General features: G+C 41.8%; 1 protein-coding gene across 3 annotated transcripts in view; it reads left to right on the top strand.

The window, feature by feature from the left end:
- The window catches only part of pip5k1ca (phosphatidylinositol-4-phosphate 5-kinase, type I, gamma a), a 49,232-nt gene that overhangs the window by 20,037 nt on the left and 6,306 nt on the right, over positions 1-22,889 (top strand). For 2 of the 3 annotated variants that reach the window (XM_067597379.1, XM_067597381.1), the window contains exons 3-16: positions 634-720; positions 979-1,109; positions 1,261-1,378; positions 4,271-4,423; positions 7,667-7,966; positions 8,602-8,810; positions 10,157-10,240; positions 10,486-10,534; positions 12,928-13,012; positions 13,686-13,847; positions 14,140-14,278; positions 14,655-14,687; positions 14,970-15,089; positions 18,331-18,592. In XM_067597379.1, coding sequence (XP_067453480.1) covers positions 634-720; positions 979-1,109; positions 1,261-1,378; positions 4,271-4,423; positions 7,667-7,966; positions 8,602-8,810; positions 10,157-10,240; positions 10,486-10,534; positions 12,928-13,012; positions 13,686-13,847; positions 14,140-14,278; positions 14,655-14,687; positions 14,970-15,089; positions 18,331-18,592 — 1,932 coding nt within the window. Of the gene's footprint in view, positions 1-633; positions 721-978; positions 1,110-1,260; positions 1,379-4,270; positions 4,424-7,666; positions 7,967-8,601; positions 8,811-10,156; positions 10,241-10,485; positions 10,535-12,927; positions 13,013-13,685; positions 13,848-14,139; positions 14,279-14,654; positions 14,688-14,969; positions 15,090-18,330; positions 18,593-18,825; positions 18,872-22,889 lie in introns of all 3 variants that reach the window. The other variant, XM_067597380.1, reaches the window with a different exon arrangement.

The following is a 22,889-nucleotide window of genomic DNA, read 5'->3' on the forward strand; positions in this document are numbered from 1 at the left end:
GTGCCATGAAGGCTCAGACTGCTACAAGGTCAGCACAGGCTACCAAAAGTATTTAAACATCAATTTAGTATCTGTGTTTTTGCTAGACAACTCAGCTCAAAATATCTTAATCCTCCCTAATTTGGTAAATCCCATCCATCTGGCACTACAGGGACTGTACTATATGTTAAAACAAATATTTAGAAGTATTGCACAATTAGTTTAATTTGACTTTTTAAATGTCAATTTAGAACAAAAAGCTCAATGAACATTACTTTCAACAGCACCAGAAACATTTACATCAGATGTCCAGGTTTGAAATCTGAAGTATCCACAGCACCTTCCACCTTTTAATACGTTTTCTAAACCAGATTAAATTATAAACTGTGCAGTCAGACGTCATGCTATGCACAGTGTGAGTTTAATCAAGTTCCACTAATGAAAGATCCTTAAAACAGATCAACCAAAGTTTGTATTTTGCTTCAAAATGAACAACTGGTCTGCTCAGTGAAAACCACCAGACAAGATCAAAGCATGATATCGCTCTAATGTATTCATATTGTCCCAATCTTTCCATATTTGAATAATCACTATTAATGAACAGGTGCAAACCCTCCTGTCCCCATAAACACAAGTCTCTCTCTCTCTCATCAGATGCCCTCATCCTCAGGCCTGCCTGGTCAGGGAAAGAAGATTGGCCACAGAGGAGTGGATGCATCGGGAGAAACTACTTACAAGAAGGTACTGCGGACAGTACATGGCTGTGCTGTGATGTATTTTCTGGTTTTAAACATGTCAAGACCTATGAGTTGATTTTGCATATGGAGAAACGGAGACAGAAAACTGTGTGTTTTTGTTACTGAAGTCACACAGTCACTTAGTTTTTACTGCAAGTGGACACTAAAATTGTAACTGTAGGTTACATTGCTAAACCATTACAAGCTAATGATATATTTAACTCACTACATCACCCTCTGTCTCCCCCCACCTCCTCTGCAGACCACATCCTCTGCCTTGAAAGGTGCCATCCAGCTGGGCATCGGTTACACAGTGGGCAACCTGAGCTCCAAGCCTGAGAGAGATGTGTTGATGCAGGACTTCTACGTGGTGGAGAGCATCTTTTTCCCCAGGTCTCTACCCTGAAACATATACACAAACAGTACACTTCTGTTGCTGGAATTGATTTTTACATTTACTACCTTTTTGATATTCACTGGAGAAGATATGAATGTGGGTATCATCTCATCGTCTTACATGCTCTGTTGTTGTTCTGTACTGTAGTGAAGGGAGCAACCTCACTCCAGCTCATCATTTCCCGGACTTCCGCTTTAAAACATACGCTCCCGTGGCCTTCCGCTACTTCAGAGAACTGTTTGGCATCAGGCCGGATGACTATCTGGTAAGATTCAGCATGTCACTTGATTATAACTGTACCAGTCTGTGTCTCCAAATTAAATGAAATAAAGTGACCAGATGATGGTTGTTTGGTCATCAGGAAATTGTCATATTGGAACTATGACGCTAAGTGAATGTAAACGATATATTCAGCTGGCAAGTTTAAAAGGTTAAACAAATAGAAAGATTTAAAGACTGCAGATTGATTGATTGATTGATTTATTGAATGGGACAGTGTGCAGTTTGAAACATTAAAGATGCACTGCACCTGAGTTAGCTTGAAGCTAATTTGCGTCTGTAGTCCCCAACAAAAAACATACAACAGCACAACAACAAACAGTAAAAAGCAAACAAAAACAACCAAAAAACAAAACAAACAAACAAACAAACAAACAAAATACAAAGCTGCACACAGCACATCTCATACACCCACAATGTCAATTACAAATAATGTAAACTAAACTCAGCTGTGTGACTCAGTGGCCACACAGCTGATTGGTCTTTAGTACATGTTTCAGTCTGGTCTTGAATGCATTGATAGATATGATAGATATGATAGATAATTAAAAAATAATGAATAAAGATTTGCTTGAGAAGTGTAGATAACAGCTGTGATAACAGGCACAAGAGAGGGCAGAGTGGAGGAGAAAGGATGGTTGTAGAGAGGGAAGGACGGTCTGCAGCTTGTCGCTCCCTATCAGCATGGCGGACCTTGAGGCTGCATGATTCATCGCTCTGCCCTGAGCAGTCTAGCAGCATATACTTACACTGCTTAGTCAGTATTTATATGTGTCCTATGTGCACTTACCTTTAATGCATCAGTAGCTTGACAAGTGTTTCTCTGCTCATGCTAACATTAGAAATACATAATCACAGAGGGCTCTAATTGAATCAAATTGGTCTACTTGATCAGAGGATTCAGGTTGTGACAAGTTTTTGAGGTAGCCACCAAATCTCTTCCAGATGCTGCTCTCTAGCTGATGTTAAACCCTGAACCCTTGTGGAGGAGGAGAATTTAAAAATCATTAATACATTAGTAGAAGCAGGTTCTGGGCTTCTGGGTTATTTCCATGCCTTTCCAAAATCAATTAGTCTACCTTTTACAAAGTTTCCATTGAGGTCTTAATGAGGTGTTTGGGCTAAGCTGAGCACTGTGTTCATTTATTCATTCATGTCGAACATGTCTGGCATGCACTCTGCTCTGGGTGTAACCAGGATTTTAAGTAGGATCCAGTAGAGGCAGGCAGGTGGAAACAAAAAAACATGGGCTGCGAGATTCACAGTCTGCCGCTGGTTTCACACTATTGATTGAAAGTTGGTGGCAGTAAAGCGACATGAAACGAGGTAATGCACCAACAAAAGCAAGGAAGAAGATTGCCAGCTAGTAAACATGCAAACAATGTATGATTTACAACATAAAAAAATCAGCTATGCAAATGTTTCATGAAGAAACGCGTTCAACATGTCTGTTAGACGCAATACATTTTGATGGAGTTACAATAAATGTAAACAAAACTTTCATTTGTTTAGAAAAAAAACTCCACATGGCACCTTTAAACACACCGCACTATTTAAGTAGTCTGTTAAGCAGTCCTTTTTGTCTCAATTATAGATAGTTACTACAGGAATTTGGTGCTAACAGAATTGTCAGTGTCAATGAATTCATCCATTAAATTTCTCAATTCAACCTGAGCACCTTTAATGTTGCTTAGTCATTGCTACATGTCCCTGCTGTTAAATGTCTGTAAAAGGCTGTTGCTACCGTTTACACGCTACCATTTCTACTCAGCCATCCCCTTTGAACATTTTCCCTCTAACCCTGTTCAGCTGTGTTTTGATGTGGAGAAAAAAAAAAGGTTACGAAATTAAATGTCAGGATCTTCCGAGGGGGATGTTTGAAAAGTGAGCCATTAGCAGAAAGTAGGAGGGGGCAACTTCACCTATTTCAAAAATGGTGTCTGTCATTACTTGGTTTAAAGATGTGGAGAGAAAGAGAGAGAAGATTCTAATAAGCTGAGCTAACCATTTCATTATCAGGAGCTGCAATTCAAAAGCTGTTAGCTGACATTTATATATGTGTGTGTGTGTGTGTGTGTATGTGTGTGTGTGTGTCCACCTCACTACCTCCGTCGTACTACATCATGCACTGTATCTGTTCCTCTCTCTGTCTCTCACCCACCTTCTCTTACCTGCGTCATACCTTTAATAACTACTCATAATCCTGCCAATGTGTATTTATGTTCAATCCTGTATACATACCTGAGTGCACCTCTGTGTGTTAGATGTATTTTATGGTCTGTATCATAATGTACAGTGTGTGTGTGTCTCAACATGCTGATGTTTGTGTTTGATCTCCATGGTTGATGAAAGAATCTCATCGTCAGCTCTTAATTCACATATTTTGATCCGGGCTGTAGGGAGAATGTCATACTTCAATGATTTATTGTCAACAGGGAGTTTCAGAGGAGTTGTATCATAAGATAAGAGTTACTATTTAATGTTGCAGTAGTTTGGCGTCCCATCTTCTCACCTCTCACTGGCTATATTGCAAAAATCTAAAATATTGACTTTATTTAGTATAAGAATTTACTTTGATTAAACAGTTCATGTGGATTCCTTGGAGAACTATTTGATTGGTACTCTGTTTATTTTCTACACTATAATCATGAATATGGCCTCAGCATTACATTACACTGTCATCACATTGCTATTGTGGTAAACCCTCGGTGTTATCTTCTATTCTTGCCTATTTTTTGAGCTTTTTTTTTACACAAGATTCTGTTCAGAATGAACACATAGTTTTTCTGTATTTGTTCAATTGTCCCTTAAATAACAAAACAATGCAAGAGCCAGAGGTGTGTCATGTGTTTATAGGTCTCTCTGTGTTTACTTGCAGTACTCCCTATGTAATGAGCCCCTGATTGAGCTGTCCAATCCTGGAGCGAGCGGTTCAGTCTTCTATCTTACGAAGGACGATGAGTTCATCATCAAGACTGTCATGCACAAGGAGGCTGAATTCTTACAGAAACTGCTGCCTGGATACTACATGGTAAGCAAAGACTCTGTGTGTGTGTGTGTGTGCGTGTGCGCGCACAGTTAAGGTTTATGAGTGGGGAATGTAAACAAGATGTTCTCTGACAGCATTTCTAAAACGTGAATAATTTGAAAAATTTGTACTCAACAGAGTTCGTCTTTGCTTTTGATGAAAACCTTCAATGTCTGTGCAGACTAAATAGGAAATCAAAAAGCTGTCACAGCATTTCACTTATACTGTATTGGCCTTTAACACAGTTGATTTTTCTTTTTTTTTACTTGGCCTTTATACTTACTTTCAGGTTCAGTAATTTTTGCCCTTTTCACTGCATGGTTTGCATCACACATGCATACAAGCACAGCCACATGTGCCTGCACACAGATAGAATAATACATGGTGAATAAATACTGAACATCCAAACATGTGCTGTTTGTTCATATACAAAACAACTACAGGGTTATCAAGGCACATAGTGCAGTGGACACAAAGGTTCATGCTCTCACATATATACAAAGAGAAGGACAGTACGACAGAAGAAGCCGCTGCAACACATGCATCACTCACACTTTCATTTAAACGCCAACCCTTCCTGATGTTTTCTTCAGTGTTATATTAAAACCCTGGAAATCTCCAAGGGTGGCGTCCTTTTCATATAAAGCAGACGTAACAGCTCTAACATTTCTGGCTGAGACCTCGGGCCATGCGCTCTCGTAATGGCCATGTGTATTTCAGTAGCCGGATGTACTGTACTTAAGCCTAACAAAGCATGACTTGCACCAACAATACCCTCATCTCTCCCTTCCCACAGTCTGCAGGCTCTTTCTGAATGAACTCAACCAGCAACAGCTCCATGTATGACCATGCTACTGCTCCAGCCTCTCAGGTTCACGGCCCATGACCGTGTGTTTATTCGTGTGGCCGACAGCCATGGCCAAAGACCTCTGCAGGAATTCACTTAATCATTTAGGGACGTTAAAGTCTCAGCACATTTACCGTGACATTTTCCATCATTTGCTTGTGCTCCGAAGCATTTTTGCAGGTATAATTGGTCTATTCCAGTGGTTTAATGAAAGTAGGGAGATTCAGGCTCATGTGGGACGGCTGTAGCCCGAGGCCAGAGGCAGGTGGATTAAGGAAAGGAGACAGGCTCGCTGACAGAATGGCGCAGAAAGACAAGACCAACACAGACTGAAAAGCACAGACTTATACACTCACAAAAACCAAAAAATGTGATGAAATAATAAAGTAAATACACAAACCCTGCTTGTAACTACAGCATAATGTAGTTTTCATTTCACAAGCTCGTCTATATTTGTGGCAAACACGTAGGCAGTCATTGGTGGAGCTCCACATGTCTTCTACAGCTCACTGGCTGCTGTTAGAGGGCTGGCTGAGGAGTGTGGCTCTGGGCAGCATACAGATCACAGTGATGTAACCGACTCCAAGGCTGCCACTTCTCCCTTCTGTGTATTTTCTCTTCTATTATACGCCTAGTCTTTCAATCCACCCCCACGTTTTAATGTCTCATCACTCCCGCCGCTGCTGTGACACTCTCACTCTCAGCGTAATTTGTTTTCCGTTATCTATCACTAAGGCCTCTTGTTTTAATCCAGCCTTTCTTTCATACTCGTACGCGTTCTGTCTCTCTCTCTCTCTCTCTCTCCTCTCTCTCTCACGTGTCTTTGTTGTTGGCTCATCACCGCTCTGCCCTCTTAACATTGACAGAAGGGTCGTGTGTGGCTGAGGGCAGAGGATGCTCTTTCTCTCTCTCTTCCTCTCTCTCTCTCTCTCTCTCTCTCTCTCTCTCTCTCTCTCTCTCTCTGCGATCTCACTCTATCATTATGCTGCTGTGCCTCTCTACCAGTTTCTCTCATCTGAAGGTCATTCAGCAAGTGTCTCACAATTGCTCAGGCTTTTAGCCACACTTCCACATTCATCCTTCATCTCTCTTCAGTCTGTCTGTCTGTCTTTCTTCTGTTCTCCCTCTCTCTCTCTCTCCTCTTGTTATTGTTTCTACTCCTGATTGCAGTGTGTTTTCACTATATATGGACCAGAGTTTTGTTTCTCTCTCTGTCTTCCAGCTCTCATTTCTCTAATGGGACTGAGCTGGCCCAGGTCCCAAGGTCAAAGCAGGTTTTTAACTGAGCACCCAGCCTGACTAACCTCATTTGTTTGGATTGACTACTGAAATATTCAGCACAGATTGGTGATGGAGGGAAGAGCATTTTGTCAAATAAAGACAGAATCATGTCTTGTCACTACTGTTTGTACTTAATACCATGACATGCCACTGTTTCCGAGGTCTGTCTGAGACTAGCAATAATTTTAATTATTGATTATAATGCCAGTTATTCATTTGATTTACCAATTAATTATTTTGTCTAAAAAATGGCAGAAAATAATAAAAAGTGCCCGTCACACTTTCCAAGGTCCAAAATGAAATCCTCACACGTTTTGTTTTGTCCAGCTAACAATTCAAAACCCCAAAGATATTCAGTTGAAAATGATATAAAATAGAGAAAAGCAGCACATTTCAGTTTTGAGAAGATGGAACAAAATGTTTTTTTATTTGAAAAATGACTCAAGCAATTAACCAGTTATCAAAATCCAAGAAAAAGTCTTGGTAGATCATCAGAGTTGCAGTTTTCACATTAATTTTAATCAGATTTATTAAGGAAATTTGAAATAGGTTATAAAGTTTGGCTCTCACACTAAGGCTGCATTCTCTTTCCTGCAGTCCTTGTTTAATTCTGGTCTCATGCTCTGTGGCTGTATTATATTGTCTTTTATGTAATGCATCCTGGTGTGATCAGATGTGTAACTGTGTGTGTAAGTGTGGATACTGAAAATCCTGTATTGTTTATCAATCAACTGTTTGCAGAACATGTACCGCCTGTCCTATTTCTCACATATTTTTCATTTCTGTAAGGTCCCACGAAATTAAAAAAAAAACAACACATTTTTTGCTCGTGTTCCTGGGTGTGTTGTTCTGCTGTCTGTCTTTATATGCCAGAAAAGAGCATTTTCACATTTTTTTATATCAAAATCCCAACTTTTTCTCCTCTCTTCAAGTGTGAAAATCAATTTCTGTTATACATCTTGCTCTCGGGCATGTAGAAAAATTCTACCTTGTAAAATATGACTGTAGATTTTTCTACATTTGACCTACATCCTGTCAAACCACAGCACCAGAAACCAATCTCAAAACCAATTTATCAGACCTTTAAAGATCTTTTACTTTCTCCTTCTCTTCTCCAGAACTTGAATCAGAACCCTCGCACTTTGCTGCCCAAGTTCTTCGGCCTCTACTGTGTCCAGTCGGGCGGGAAGAACATCCGTGTGGTGGTGATGAACAACGTCCTGCCCCGAGTAGTCCGCATGCACCTCAAATACGACCTGAAGGGCTCCACCTACAAGAGGCGAGCATCCAAGAAGGAGAGAGAGAAGGCCAGGCCCACGTTCAAAGATCTCGACTTCATGCAGGACCTGCAGGACGGTCTGATGCTGGATCAGGACACTTACAACGCGCTGGTCAAGACCCTGCAGAGAGACTGCCTGGTGAGACAGAATGAGAGGGAGGGAGGAGATGGCGAGCGTAGTTTACAGATTACGACAGATAAAGCAATGCCACAATTCACCGTCCTGAGAAAAAGAGATAAATTAATAGACATAGCGTTGAAAGTTGAGGTAGAAAATTAGGATGGAAAATGGAAAAAAAGTTGGAAAAACCAGAATACTTGTGGTGGCCTGATCAATAAAAGAGGATCATGGGTGGAGGGAGGTTGATGGGGGGAAGGTAGTGAGAGGAGAAAGCTATTTATGAGAGTGTTGGCATTCTCAGTATCCCTCACTATAAATTTGACCTTTGTTACAAGCAAACGATTTAACAAGCTGTCTGGTCTGGTAGCAGGCCTGCCCTTGTCTTGTAAATCACTACCTCACGTTTATATTTATAGAGCATGTTCTCGGGAGTGTACGCGCACACACACTCGCTCTTATACATTGTTCATGAGTTATTGTGCATCCCTGTGTATAGCTGAGTGTCTTGTGTATGGCGTTAACATCCCCAGTGTTAGAGCTCTGACTTCCTCTGGTGCTGACGCTGTTATGCACTCTGGATAAAAGCTTCCACCCAGATTTACAGTCTGTCATCACTGTACGTTTGCATCTGTCTGTGTGTGTCCCGTGTTCAGGTGCTGGAAAGCTTTAAGATCATGGACTACAGCCTGCTGCTCGGGGTTCACAACATGGACCAGGCAGAGAGGGAGAGGCAGATGGAGGGCTCCCAGGGCGGCAGTGATGAGAAAAGGCCCGTAGCCCAGCAGAAGGCCCTTTACTCCACAGCCATGGAGTCCATCCAGGGAGGAGCCGCCTGTGGAGGGTCCATTGACACTGACGACACGTGAGTTTAGCTGAAGAGACGAGAGACTGTGGGCAAGAGAAGTGGGTGAGAAGTGTTGTCGCATGAAAGCGAGCCTGTAAAACAAACTGACGCAAGTTCGCTCCACGTTCCAGTAACCCTGACGGCAAACTTGAGATTTGCCTGTCAAACAGTCAGTAGTGTTGTGCCAGAGGATCTCCGGCCGCGTGGGTTGGTTCAGTGTGGGTTAAAAGGTTGACAGTACAATTTGAGGACAAAAACTGCTAAGCTATAAAATTAAGACTGTGGCAGAATTTTGACAGGGGCAGGAATAAAGGAAGTTGCTTTAGTTTAAGTGAGATTGACCATTTAAAAAAAAAAAAAGATCCAAGTTCTGTGTTTGCACTTAACGTGAAAGAAATAGGAATGCCTTACTGTCACAAACAGATGCTCACAACATTTCTGGTAAAAATATCTCAGTTGGGAGGAACAGATCAAATTATATCAGATTTTCTGTCACAAATTTAGAAAAATGCAGTAGAGCCCGCTATCAGCACCTTCACGGTGCAGCGAAACACAGTGATTATGGCCACATGGATTATTCGCTCGAAGGTGAGCACTTACAGTGACAGAAGGATTGGATCAAGAATTGATCTCTGCACGACCCTGTCTGTGATATTTGCTTAACAGGACTTTGAACTGTCAGAGGTGGTGAAGACAGATGAATCACTCCAGAGCAGCCATGTAACCAGGATATTCATGTCCAACAAATGCAGTAGATTAGCTGGCAGAAGGGATGAGTAAAGTGTTGGTGTATTAAATCTGTTGATACAAAATAATGGTGAAAAATTAGCAAATATTGAACCCTTCCTGCTGCTGCTGTTCCATAATAAAAACTGGGCAGGTTTTACTATGAGTCACCTGCAGGAAGTATTGATTGTGTATCAATAGCATTCAAATGCAAATTGCCTGCTGCAGTAATATTAGATCATTACAACATACATTGAGAGAAGAGTTAATCATCAGTTATTGTAACAAATGTATATTTTTTTACATTTCAGTTGATATATAATACTTACTGTATGAATAACATTTTGCATCTATGGTCTGAGCGAAATGTCTCACACTTTGCTGAAATAACAAGATGTGGGTCTCACTGGTTTAAAGAATTAAGCTAAAATTAAAATAATCAGTAGTCTTTAATATCACACCAAGGTGTAAAATTAAAAAGTGAACAATGGAATTTGGTTTAGATGAAAATTTTGACTCATGAAAGAACGATTCACAGAGTCTCTTATTAAATCAGATAAAACTCTCTTGTTCTCTCCTGGTCTTCCTTCTGCATGGCGGACTTTTACATTTTCTTTTTATTGGCCTTTTCCTTTCAGGATGGGCGGTATCCCAGCTGTCAACGGAAAAGGGGAGAGACTTCTTCTCTACATCGGAATCATCGACATCTTGCAATCCTACAGGTGATCATCGTGTCGTACCACTTAGTCGCCACAGGTCATGAACTATATATCTCACAGTGTGACACAGGCTGGAGATGAAGTCTAATAGCTGTGTGTACGTACAGTAACAGACGCTGGAAGGAGTTAATCACTTCAGACAGCACAGTTAAGGTCCACCAGCCTGCAGGCTTTCGCTTATATGACCTGAGTGTATAAGACGTGTTTAACATCACTGTGTTAAACGTTGCCTCTCTTTGTTTCTGCAGGCTAATCAAGAAACTGGAGCACACGTGGAAGGCTCTGGTTCACGACGGGGTGAGTTTTTAATAGCTCTTGATATAGAGACACAGCCAATCAGATACAGGAACATACAGTATGCACTCAAATGAGTTTATACACGGTGTACTGTATATTTCAGCAAGAGCATATTCACTCTTTTCTAAACAGGCAATAGAATAATATAAAATATTTTGCCTTAAATATGTGGATATTGTCATTTTATGTTATATTATTGTACTATCCAGACATGTGATGTTGTTTTGTTCAGATATACAGTCTGGTCATCTCACAAAGGAACAACAGTTACATTTAGCTTGTGTCAGATCTGATGAACTGTAGCCTCAAGCTTTCTTTTTTGTTGGATCTTTGAGGACTTTTATTAGCTTCAGATTTCATTGGCTTGAACTGAAGAACATCATGTCTGTCTATGTGTATTTTCATCTCTGTCAGCTCATCTCTTCCCTCATCTGTCCAACTTCCTCTTTTTCAACCTGCGTGGTTAAAACTGAATATCCTCCTGGCCCTTCTTTCATACAGATGTTGAAGAATTCACAGTGAGCCGGTCTCACATTAGACTCATTAATGTCCGCGGGTGTGTTTGTGAATTAACACTTATTAGAGGGCAGCTGGAGGCAAAGAGCTACAGATTACTCAGATGTGAATTATACACCTATCACAAGTCACAGTTGTCTTTAATTTAGCTTTACATTTTAATATTGCTTTATACTGCATATAAGTTCATCCTCAATGCTTTTTATATGAAGATTAACCATCACTTAGCTCATAACAATTCAGCTTTGTGAACATTTTTGATGTTGGTGTGTATAACAGAGAGAGACATTCTACCTTCTGTGATTGTTTTAAAAACAGAATAAAAAAAGAATTGAAAGCTATTTACAGTATATGAATGATTGAATATCCCTTTGAAAGATATGTGGACATCAAAAGGCTCCATTTTACTATCAACAAATCATGACCACATTAATTTTGAGACATAAGTATACTCCCATAAACAAACAAGACCAGAGCCATGAAGATTGGCAGCTCCTACCAGCCTACACACAATATTTTTTTCATTGTGTGCTGCCAGGACTGATTTCACTGGATCTGCTACAACAATTTGCTTAAGGACACAAAGTAGGTTTGATTTACAGCACAAAACAGGAAGACAGTTTTTAGGACCACTGTCTTTCTAGCATAAATTTGGTTAAAACCTCAAAAGCCTCTCAAAATGCCCTGTGGCAGGACAAGTGAAAGGATGATGGAACATGAACATGTTCCGACAGGTTTAACCCTCTCACTACAGCAAGAAGAGAAATCCTTTTGATTTATGAAGGAAGATCCTCTTTGAGAGCAACACATGGTTTCTGGGGGAAAACAAACACAAGACTTTTGTCTCAACTTTGATGATTTTCTCAATGAATCGATCAATCATTTAGTCTTTGAAATGCTGAAAAAAACAGTCAAAAAGTGCCTTAACCTTAAGATATTCAATTCACTGTCATATATGACAAAGCAAACCAGCAAATCATCACATCTGAGAAGCTGGAACGAAAGAATATTTGGTATTTTTGCTTGAAAAATTACTCTGATCAGACCGATTCATTTTCTTTCCATCATCTAATCTACTGTACTAACCATCAACTTCCCTTTAAATAAGAAATCACTTCATCATTTACAAATGTGACTTGCAGACATGCAGATATACAGTATGTTTGCCTGACAATATCAATACTAACAGAGGGATGTTGTTAGTGTTCTCGCCTCCAGATCCCTCAGCTCTAAAGCACCTCACATCCCTTCATCCACTCGGGAGTTTACATTGTTCATCATCGTCTCCTCGTCAGATAGAATCAGTCTCCTCTTGTCTTGACTCACTCCACTCTCCCACTCTGAAACACTCTCATGTGCAAGATACTGTATGTTTGGTAGAGCAACCACATAACTGCCTCCTGTGTGTCACTTCTGCTGCTGATATGGGTCTTCCACACTCCCTCTGCATTACATACAGTTGGCTCAGATAGGTGAATGCATCCAGAGATGTTACTCATACTGAAGTCCAGTGATGCTGATGCAGAAATCTAATAATAATCGCATAGACAAGAGCTGCTCAGTCTCCTCTATTCCTCCTTCCATCTCACAGCCTGAACCAAACACCAAGTGTCATCTGTCAGTCTGCTGGCAGCGTGATCTCAGTCTGCTGGAACATAAATAATGAAGAGACGTGTCTGTAGCCTTGTCTGACTGTGTTTCTGTCTGTCATGTGTCTTTTTGTGTGTGTGTGTGTGTTGTTCTGTCTAGTGGTTTGACCCAGAGAGAAGAATTATTGAAATGGGACACTAATAGACAGTTTAATCCACTATAAGCACTGGTTTGATCATTTTATTTATGCACTGTTTGTCTTATTAATCTCTCCGTCTCTCCCTCAGGACACCGTGTCCGTCCACCGGCCCGGCTTCTACGCTGATAGGTTCTTCAAGTTCATGAGCAGCACAGTTTTCAAGAAGAGTTCCTGTGAGTTCACTTTTTACGTTGAGACACTGCCTTACATAGTCAAACAGAGCCGTGTGGGCCGAAGACACAAATGTCAGATGCCGGGCTTTTGTCTCTTTTACTGCTGAGCCATGACGGGAAAGTCAGATACAGTAGTTAACTGCCTTATTAGGTGCTGAGAGAGAAACATCCATTTGATCCTCGCTCAGCTTTCTTTTGCTTCACTTTCCAAGAGTTTTTACACGAGGAAAGAATTCCCAGTAATGGGACTCTTAAGTGGGAGGAAAAATGTGAGAGTTTAGAAAAAGAGGTTCATTTTTACTTCAACTCATAATCCTCATTAAACATCCAAGCAGGGTTGAATCGAGGGCAACTAGACTTGGTCTCAGATACTAAACATCGCTAAATATAAAAACTGTTGAGAAATACGTTGGTATTAATTAAGAGGTCAAACACACCCCTGATACACTGCACAGATAGATATCATCAGTCTGGTGTTATCATTTTTAAAAAATTTATTCAGTTGACTGAATCCTTTAAAAGCTTTTTTGATTTCCTTCATGATCCTCTAGAGAAGACGTCTTTGAAATAGAAGTTTAATTCAAGGCTTTTTATTTAGGCAGCAGCAACAGACTGTATCACACATCCATGTTCTCCCACGTTATTTGATGTGTTATTGTACGTTATCCCTCAGCTCTGAAGTCATCTCCATCGAAGAAGGGCCGCGTGTCGTTGACGGTGCCTAAGTGTGCCGGTCCTGGTGCAGCCTGGTCAGCCAGCCAGCTGCTCTCCGAGAGGGACGAGAATATCTACGACCTGAGAGGAGCTCGCAGCTTCCCAACGCTGGAGGATGAGGGTAAATAACACCTTTATACAGTGTTGTAGTACAGTGACAAAACCCAAGATAACCAGAGACAGATCATAGGAACTTACCAAAGTTTACTCTAGAGTTCACTATTCCAACCCTTAGTCAACAACAGGCTTGTAGCTGTTGCCATGGGAAACCAAAAAACTACACAAGCAGAACTTAAGAAGAAATAAGAGCTAAAAACTAATAAAGTTACCGTGATATTCATGTCCGTTTAATAAACCACAGACGTGAGATAAATGATCATCTTTGTGACTCTTTCTCTCTGTACTTCCACCAGGGCGAGCAGATCTTCCATGTACTCCTCCATCATTTGAAGAGGCCACCACTGCGTCAATCGCCACCACTCTCTCTTCCACCACTTCTCTGTCCATCCCCGAGAGATCTCCCTCTGACACGGCTGAGCACCCCCGCTACAGGTGCTAATACACACACACACACACAAACAAACAACACTGATAACAGTCATTTCATGCCAGTGACGCCGTTAGAAGTTAATAGATTCACTCGAGTTGATGTTATTCATATTAATTTATTGTTTAGTATAAATAGCGACACACTGACAAAGAATCTCATTGGGCTGAAATAAAACACTCTTTACTTTGTCAGAGTTTACTTAATTTTTATGTGAAATCAAGATCTGTTTTGTGTTAACAGGTATTGTCTCCAGTATAATATCTCATGCTTTTGTTGGATTAATCTTTGTAAAAACCTTCGTCACAACTTACCCAGAGAAAATTCATATTATTTTCCTCACTAAACAGAGAGTACTGACACTGTTTCCTCTGTCTGCAGGAGGCACACCCAGTCCCTCAGCCATGACGGGAGGTGAGTTGGTAGCATGAATGCTTCCTTCACTTCATAATCCTTTTTTAAGCAGGGTTAACTCAGCTGTTTTTACAACATCTTGAGGCTTGCTAGCGTCTTGTTTTCACAGCCTTAGACATGTCTGGGGTCTGGGTGTGGTAGGTGGGTAGAGGAGAAATGTGAGGTCAGTGTGTATATGAGTAGGCTCATTCTTCCTGTTGCTAAGATGTGGCTGTGAGTGTTTTTCACTCGTGTTTCATTTCCTCTGAGCATGTTATTTTACGCCCGTTTGTTTGTGTTCAGGACCCAGGAGGAGCTGCGTGTGCGTGAGGAGGATCAGCAGACCATCACGGTGGAGGTGGAGTTGAAGAGACACGACAGTGAGCCCACCATCTCTGTTCCACAGCCGTCTCCTGGAACCAGGTACACCAACAACACAAACTCCATGTGGAACCAAGTTAATTACTTTCCCTATATTCTAATAACTCATATATTCCACAGTCCATCGAAACATGTTATGCAGTCTTATAAACTAAACAATTATGACATAAGAGAGATAAATGCACTTATTGTATATCTGATACACTTTCACTTGGTAACAGAAAGTATCAGTGTGTCTTGAAATGAGAGAAAGTGTCAAGGTAATGTCACTTTATCAACATTAACAGTTTAATGATTATTAAGGCAACATTCACTGAAACAAAACAATAAAACCCACAATTTGTTTTTCTATCATACTAAACATCTCCAAGTGAAGTCCCAGGACGCAGTGATAGAAGTCATCATGGTTTTACGAGGATACAGAGACATTTTATGATTCACAACTTTAAATCCTGAATTCATTTAAAGGTCGTTTAATGAAACATCCCAAACATAAACAATGAGACGATGGAGTCAGTCACTAATTCACTGTCAGTCGGCCAACTGATAACATCATCAATTAAGCTTAGTGCTCTGATTTCCAGCTTATTCAGTTGTTGTTGTTGGGCTTTACTGCCCAAAACTATTTGCACAGCACAATGTGCTTTATGTTTTATGGTAGATTTTCACTTTAAAATTTAATTAAAGTTAAAAGTTTTTTTAAGGCTTGATACCGGAGTCCAAAATTAACCCCCAACAAGCGCCAAATGTGGGTAGATTTTCCGTTCAGTGAGTAAATCTCTACTGGCGGGTAAATGTTTATACAGAAATAGTCATGTAATAAAATATCTGGTATGATGGCTTGGAGGAAATTACACGTTTGTCCCCACACAGCGTAGACATGCACACTATATGTTTTTTACGTGCATCTAAACAGTGCCGCAAAACTCTAGGAGTGCTTGAGACAGTCTGTGAAGGAGTGCCAGCCACAGACCGTCTTAAGCGCTCCTATTGTAGGCGGCACTGTTCGCTACACAGGAAATCAGCTACTCGACATCGCTGCTCTCCACCAAACTGTCACTTGCTGCCAGTCTGCTGCTAGCTACTGTTAATTAAATAGCTATTAATACCTTGATTATCTCAATGAATGACACAAAAAAGCAATTAAGTATTTTGGCCAGTAAAAAATAAGCTTGGCCAGTGGATTTTTTTATCTACCAGTATCTACCAGGTGATTCAAAAAGTAAATTTCAGACACTGCTTCATACAAAGTTCAATGACATAAAATGGATCATTTTTGCTGTGCAGCATGTGTGAGGGATGTACTTCCTTACTAGTGGTATAAGATCATATGACATGACGAAAAACAACTAACATTACTTTTTTTTACAAATTAATTTAGGATTTTTAGCAAAATTGCTCCATATGTGAATTATTTGTATTGCAACATATATTTAACACATCTTGAAACAACTTTCCATAATGTTGAATGTGTATCCACATCCACCAGACAGACCTTAAATGGGGCACACAGAACTTTGTCCTTATTTCTCTGTTCTCTTTCTCTGTTAACATTGACAAAAAGTGTGCTCTTTGCTCGTCATAAGCTCTCAGCATACAGAACATGTGACCCCAATAGAGGATAAATAAGCTGCAGAGCTGCAGTGAGAACTCCATGACCCCAATCATCAATATGACTCAGTTTGGTGCCGCGCTATAAATAACCTGCTGCCTGTGTCTCACCTGGGCTCAGCCAGCTGTTAGATTAGCCCACATCCCCTGTCTCTCACACACACACACATAAACACTGAATTCAGCTTGACCCAGTTGTGTAATGGACTCTGGGGTCCCCTGTTCTGGACGGATAAATGCTGCAGGCACAGTGATGAGCAGGCATCTACAGTAATTAGGTTATGAGAGAGTGCGCACATGCATGTGAATTTAGTGTGTGAGCAGTGTGTGCTTTTTATGGGGTGACACTGTGAGGCAGACATGGGGATAAAGGAGCTCTGACATGGGGGGAACCAGCCAGTAGAAGTAGGGCAGTGGGGCAGGAAGCCTGCGGGCTGGAGGCTGCTCCCATAAAGCTGGGATGACCTGACTCTTTGCATATTTTAACCTGATTTTTAATTAAAGTTTACCAGTTTGGTAGATTTTTCAGCTTCATTTGAAAGTGAAATTGGGGTCTGGGAAACTGGGGTCAGGTTAGTAAGGATCAGGGTGTGGTTGCCAGGGGAAACCAACTGAATAATTCGGTCTGATGCTGAGAAGGCAGTGGCTAGACATATGGCCTGGGGGTCTGGAAGGAGCTGGGGTCGGGTGGAGGGAGGGGGCAGCGAGAGCAGCTGAGACAGCGACAGGAGACTGAATTAACCATCTGAATGACCCGACTCTCCCGAGCAGCGTCTAACTTACCTGCTGCTGGGGAACTGCTCGGATGAGGGGGGAGGAGAGATAGATGGAGGAAACAGGAGCGAGACACAGCGGAGAGAAGGAAATGGGGGCACTGATTGGAAGAGAAGGACAAAATGAGAATATGAGTAGCAAAAAAAAGTGATGTGTGAGGAAAGACTGGGAGGGAGACAAAGAGAAAAACAGTCAATCCGAAGAAAACAAGTAAATGAGAAATGCAGGCAAACGGAAATGGAGAAAGTGAAAAAGAGCTAATAAAAGATGGAGAGTCTGATTTAATGTGAGATGAAGACATCTGCATCTACTCACAAGATATAAGATACATCTAGAGGAAATGAGAGACGAGTCAAAAGACAGACTTTTTGCATGGCAACCACCATCGTATCCCACTCATTTATTCAGCCAATCAGTTCTCGCTTTGAGATGCCAACTCGGCTGTTTTGCCTCAGCAGCCAACTGCTGGGCTTTTCCTCTGGAGGAGCTAAGCTCAAACACAGAAGCTGAGAAAGCAATGTGGATGCGCCTAAATCCTTCCTAATAGTTGATGATCTGGCCAGGAACAATAAAGGATTGTGGCAGCACACAGCCAGCTGGCAAATCTTTGAGCTTAAGCAGCTAAACCACAGACACCCACACACACACACAGATGTTGAATTTTTGTCAGAGCCAGTTTTCTCTAATAGCTTGGGCCTGTTTCTCTGTCCTGTTGCAGGAAAGTGGCTTACGGCAAGTGACCCAATTAATGGCTCTTAATGTTGATAACTGCTGTGTATATGTGGGTGTGTATGAGAGGGGAATCAGGCATGATAGGAAAAAAAGTAAAATATCTATGATTGTGCAGAATAATATGAAACACCAAAAGTCTAATATTCCCACCTCTGCCTCTCCACAGTGAGGTTCAGGAAGTAGCCGGTGCCGAGGCCCCAGATGCTGCCGCAGAACCTTCCAGCTCTTTGTCGGCCCCCGAAGCCGCAGCCTCTTCCTCCTTGTCTGCTCCTGGTGCTCCGTCTTCCCCCGGGGGAGCCGAGGAAGCCCCGCCTAGTCCCAAGGTGGTGGTGGAGGCGGACAGAGCCAGCCAGGTGTCCGGCTCAGGGTGCACCAGCCAGGCTTCAGTGGACGATGAAGATGACGTGCCAATCACAGATATCTACTTTGTAAGTAAAACACCTCTTCAGACACACACACACGCACACACACATATATATATGTATACTTTTAGATATTATAATTGTTAAGACCAAACTAAACACATCTCAGACTAGGACGAGCTCCCATCACTTCTCATCTCTCACTTTTATTTAGCCATTACATCATCCATTATATACATTCAGGTTCATTGTATGTATGGTTGTAAAGTCCATGTCAGCTGTATGATGCTCTCCTACAGAGGCGTTGACAGCAGGACGGCAGAAAGCGAGTGGAGACTCAGGCTGGTATGGGAATAAGAGCGTGTGCAGTTCTTGTTTGCAGTGTGTGGTGCATTCAGTTAAACACAGTGTGTTGCTGTGTGCACTCTGGTTTCGAGTGGTTGGAGAGTGATAAAAGCATGCGCACCATCACTTTGCTGTGAAGTCGTTAGGGTTCAAGGCGGCAGACACACTCAGCGGCTCATTTTGTGTGAATAATAACTGAAGCTTTAGCAATTTGCATGCGCTCATTCTACAGGATTGTCCTAATGAAAGCAGGTGGCCGCCATCAGATCGGGTTGTGTTGGCAGGTCTAAACGTGCCTGAAAGCGCAGCTATACATGAATGTATGAGTGTCAGGTGGAGGGTGGAGAGTGGAGCCAGTGATCACAGTTACAGATAGAAACGTTCCCACCTGGCTGTGCTCCTACTGGGTGTCGCCTATCAGCAATCAAACACCCTCTAATGTGGCATGAGAAATCCTAATGGCCCACAGGTTAGTCAACGAGCTCCCTCAGTTATTTAACAGCCCTCTCATCTGACCCGCTCTGGCTGATGCCCAGCTCATGCTTCAGAAGGAGTGTGAAGTGTAACTACACAGCACACGCCACAAACAGTGCAGTCACAAGTGGCTTCTAGCGAGTGGCCAAGTGAAAGTAAGTCATTTCATCAGCCGTTAACACGCTGCCAAATATCCAAACTGTGGAATGAACGCTCCACATACCTTGTATATGCAGTATGGACAGGTACATTTAAACTGTCAGCCACTTCACCGCTTCGCTCAGTCAGCCAACCCGTCATCCGATCATCCTCCGTGCTCCACATCTGTTTTTGCCATCATTGTCATCACTTCTCCACTCTGACGTTCCACAAATCACACAAATCAGATCTCTGCATGGCTGCTCAACCTGCTTTTTCCACTGATAAATGTCTCAGGTGCTGGTAAAAAAAAAGTTATGTGTGATGACACCCTGCATTACTGTAATTGTTTCTCATATCCTTCAGGAGTTAGAGTAGTTTGAGATACCAGAGGCAATTTCTGAACTAGATTAAAAACTATTTTATTGTCTATTGTTGAGCAGTTGCAATATTTTCTCAGACAAAAATCAATGGATGATGTAATTACTGCTTGTACATTAAAGTCTATAATGACTGGAGGAAAGAGCAAACAGCACCAGTACTGCAAGAAACTGACTGAAGGATCATTTCAATTTGTATTTTGATGAATATGTCATAAGTTGACTTTCTGTACATTTTAAGTTTTCTTTGTTTTATTTTTGTTTGGTTGCTTATGTTTACACTGCACAGTTGCAAGGACACAAATCAGATTTCTGTCCATTTCTGCGAGGGTACATGTTTATCCACAACAAAATATTCTCTCCTGTTGGCCTCCGTTCAGTGTACAGACACACTTTCAGTTGGCGTTAAAGAATCATTTTTTTCAAGGTGTTACTTTATACTTACTTTGCGAGGCGGCTGGATTTCGCGAGATCATGCGAGAATCCATCTTTTCAGACTTCATGTTATGCACTTGTGTCCAAACCACCGGTGGTTCGGACCGATCAACGTCGCAAATCCAGCTGGATCGCAAGGTGAGACGCTGATAGACGGTGGTAGACAGATGGTTCATCCAGTCACCTGCCAAGTATTTTTTGAAAGTGCCTGCCCTTTTCCAAACTGTTGCCAAGGACGACTTCTCAGATGGTTCTGTGTAACAAACCATCTGGCATGTCAGGTTAACATTATACAGTATGTATAGATTGAAGGTGAAGGGAACTTGTTTGAATTTTGATAAATGAGATGACACCATGTAGCTCCTCTGGGGAAATGAAGCACATCATTTAGCTGTGAGATTGAAGTGATTGCTCAAGTTAGCCAAGACACGGAGGAAACAGGTTTGTGTGTGTGTGTGTGTGTGTGTGTGTGTGTGTGTGTGTGTGTGTGGTCACTTCACAGGTTCCTCAGAGTGGTGTGTGCCTAAATTATTCAGCCGCTATCAACAGTATCCACATTCACTTTTTATGATTCCCACTCAACTCTCCTTCACCTTGTGTTCCTCCACATCTGATTGTTTTTTCTTCTTTTGTCTGCTCTCCCTCATCTTCACTTCTCCCCCCTCCTTCATCCTCCTCTGCCCCGTTCACTCATTTCACCCTCACTCTTAAATAATTCTCATCTCCCCTTGTTCCATCTAGTCCTGAAATTTCTGTAATTTCACTTCTACTTCTCACTCTTTCTTTACACTCAACATGCCCTCTTACTTTCTGTTTTTCCCAGTTCTGTGATTGCTCTAGTGAGTCATAATGAAAAGTGGTGAGATGATAGTGTATTGTTGAAGAGGGGGGGTGGAAACAGATTGGCTGCCAGCAGTGGTGGGCCGTGTATTTTACACCAAGGACTTCAGTGCTATCCTACTGTAATTAAACCGCCTTTGAAAGACCTCACTATGACACTAGGGCTATAAGCTATTGTCAATCGACGTAACCAGCCCATATTCACAGTGACAGTAGGGTTTATCGAGTAGAATAAAGTGATTTAACACAAAGCTCAAGAGACATGAATACATGGTGGATAGAAGCTCTAATTTTTATGAGCTGTACTGGAAGCAGAGCAACTGAGGGAGAGAGTAGCAGTGAAGGGACGTTAATAGGGAAGGGAATGAACTTTGTAAAATATATGTAGCATTAATGAAAATATACATTAAATTATACAAATATAATTTTCTGATTCTGACAGTCTCTAGGCCAGAACAGAAGGCCCTGCTGGTCCTGACGGCCCGCCACTGGGTGCCAGACTTGTGAATCTTATCTGTCACTACTGACTCATCCAGTGTATCTCTGTCAGCTTACACACATTCAGAACAATCTTTTCCATTCTCACCTCAGCATGCTCCCTTTATTTTACCTTTCTTTGCTCCTCTGTCCCTTTCTACCTCATTTTCTCTTTTTGTTTGTCCATATGTCATGAACCGCTGTTGTTGTCAGTTTCCTGATGGGAGGACCTGGGTGGTTTCTCCACTCCGACAGAGGAGGAAATGCGAGTCCAGTTGGCCAGTAAGTGAGAGTTAGATGGTGCTGGTCTTGCAAGTGGAGGCTTTTGTATTAGAGTAGATTAGTCCTATGTAAATCGCTTGTTTGTTTAATGAAAGAAGATTTTCTGTGCCGCAAGTGCCACAGCTTGTCGTCATTTGTGTGATTTACTCACTGCAGGTGTTTTTGTGATTGTCGTGAAACTAAAAACAATGCCTACACCCCCCGTAGTGAAGACAATGAAATGTGGGAGGAGGGTAAACAAAAGACAGGAAGCTTCCTATTTGACAGCGTCTGTCTTTTACTCTTGTTTTCATCTTCTTTTAAAGGACCAGTGTGTAAGATTTAGGGGGATGTATTGGCAGAAATATACAGGAATATAATATTCATAAGTATGTTTTAATTAGTGTGTAATCACCTGAAAATAAGAATTGTTGTGTTTTCGTTACCTTAGAATGAGCCCTTTATATCTACATAGGGAGCAAGTCCTCTTCCACAGAGCCCACCATGTTGCACTGCCATGTTGCAGAAGCCCAGAACGGACATAGCAAACACTGGTTCTAGAGAGGGCTTTTCGCCTTTTTTGCAAGTTTTGCAGCCACCATAGGTTCCCCTACATGCTTGAAAGGGGAGGGGAGGATAGGGGTGTTCAGTTGCTTGCAATCTGCAACCTCACCAATAGATGCCACTAAATCCTACACACTGCTCCTTTAAATTTCCATTTATTTCCTCACTCAGCGTGCCTCACCCCTCTTTGCAACTGTGTGGATAGCGTGTTAGCTCCAGCGTGTGTGTGTGTGTGTGAGAGAGACAGAGAGAGAGAGAGAGAGAGAGAGAGAGAGAGAGGCATCAACCCACACCACCCCCACCTCAGTCACCATCGCCAACATACCGTGTTACAGCTGCTTCCCTCTCTTAAAGGGCTGGTACCTGAACTGAAGGAATTTACCAAAGCTTAGACTCTGGGTTCAAACACAATGTGGCTGCACATAATGCAAGAGCGCTTCTGCTTGTTG

Source organism: Thunnus thynnus, chromosome 8 (genome assembly GCF_963924715.1).
Source record: "Thunnus thynnus chromosome 8, fThuThy2.1, whole genome shotgun sequence".
NCBI classification, from domain to species: domain Eukaryota; kingdom Metazoa; phylum Chordata; class Actinopteri; order Scombriformes; family Scombridae; genus Thunnus; species Thunnus thynnus.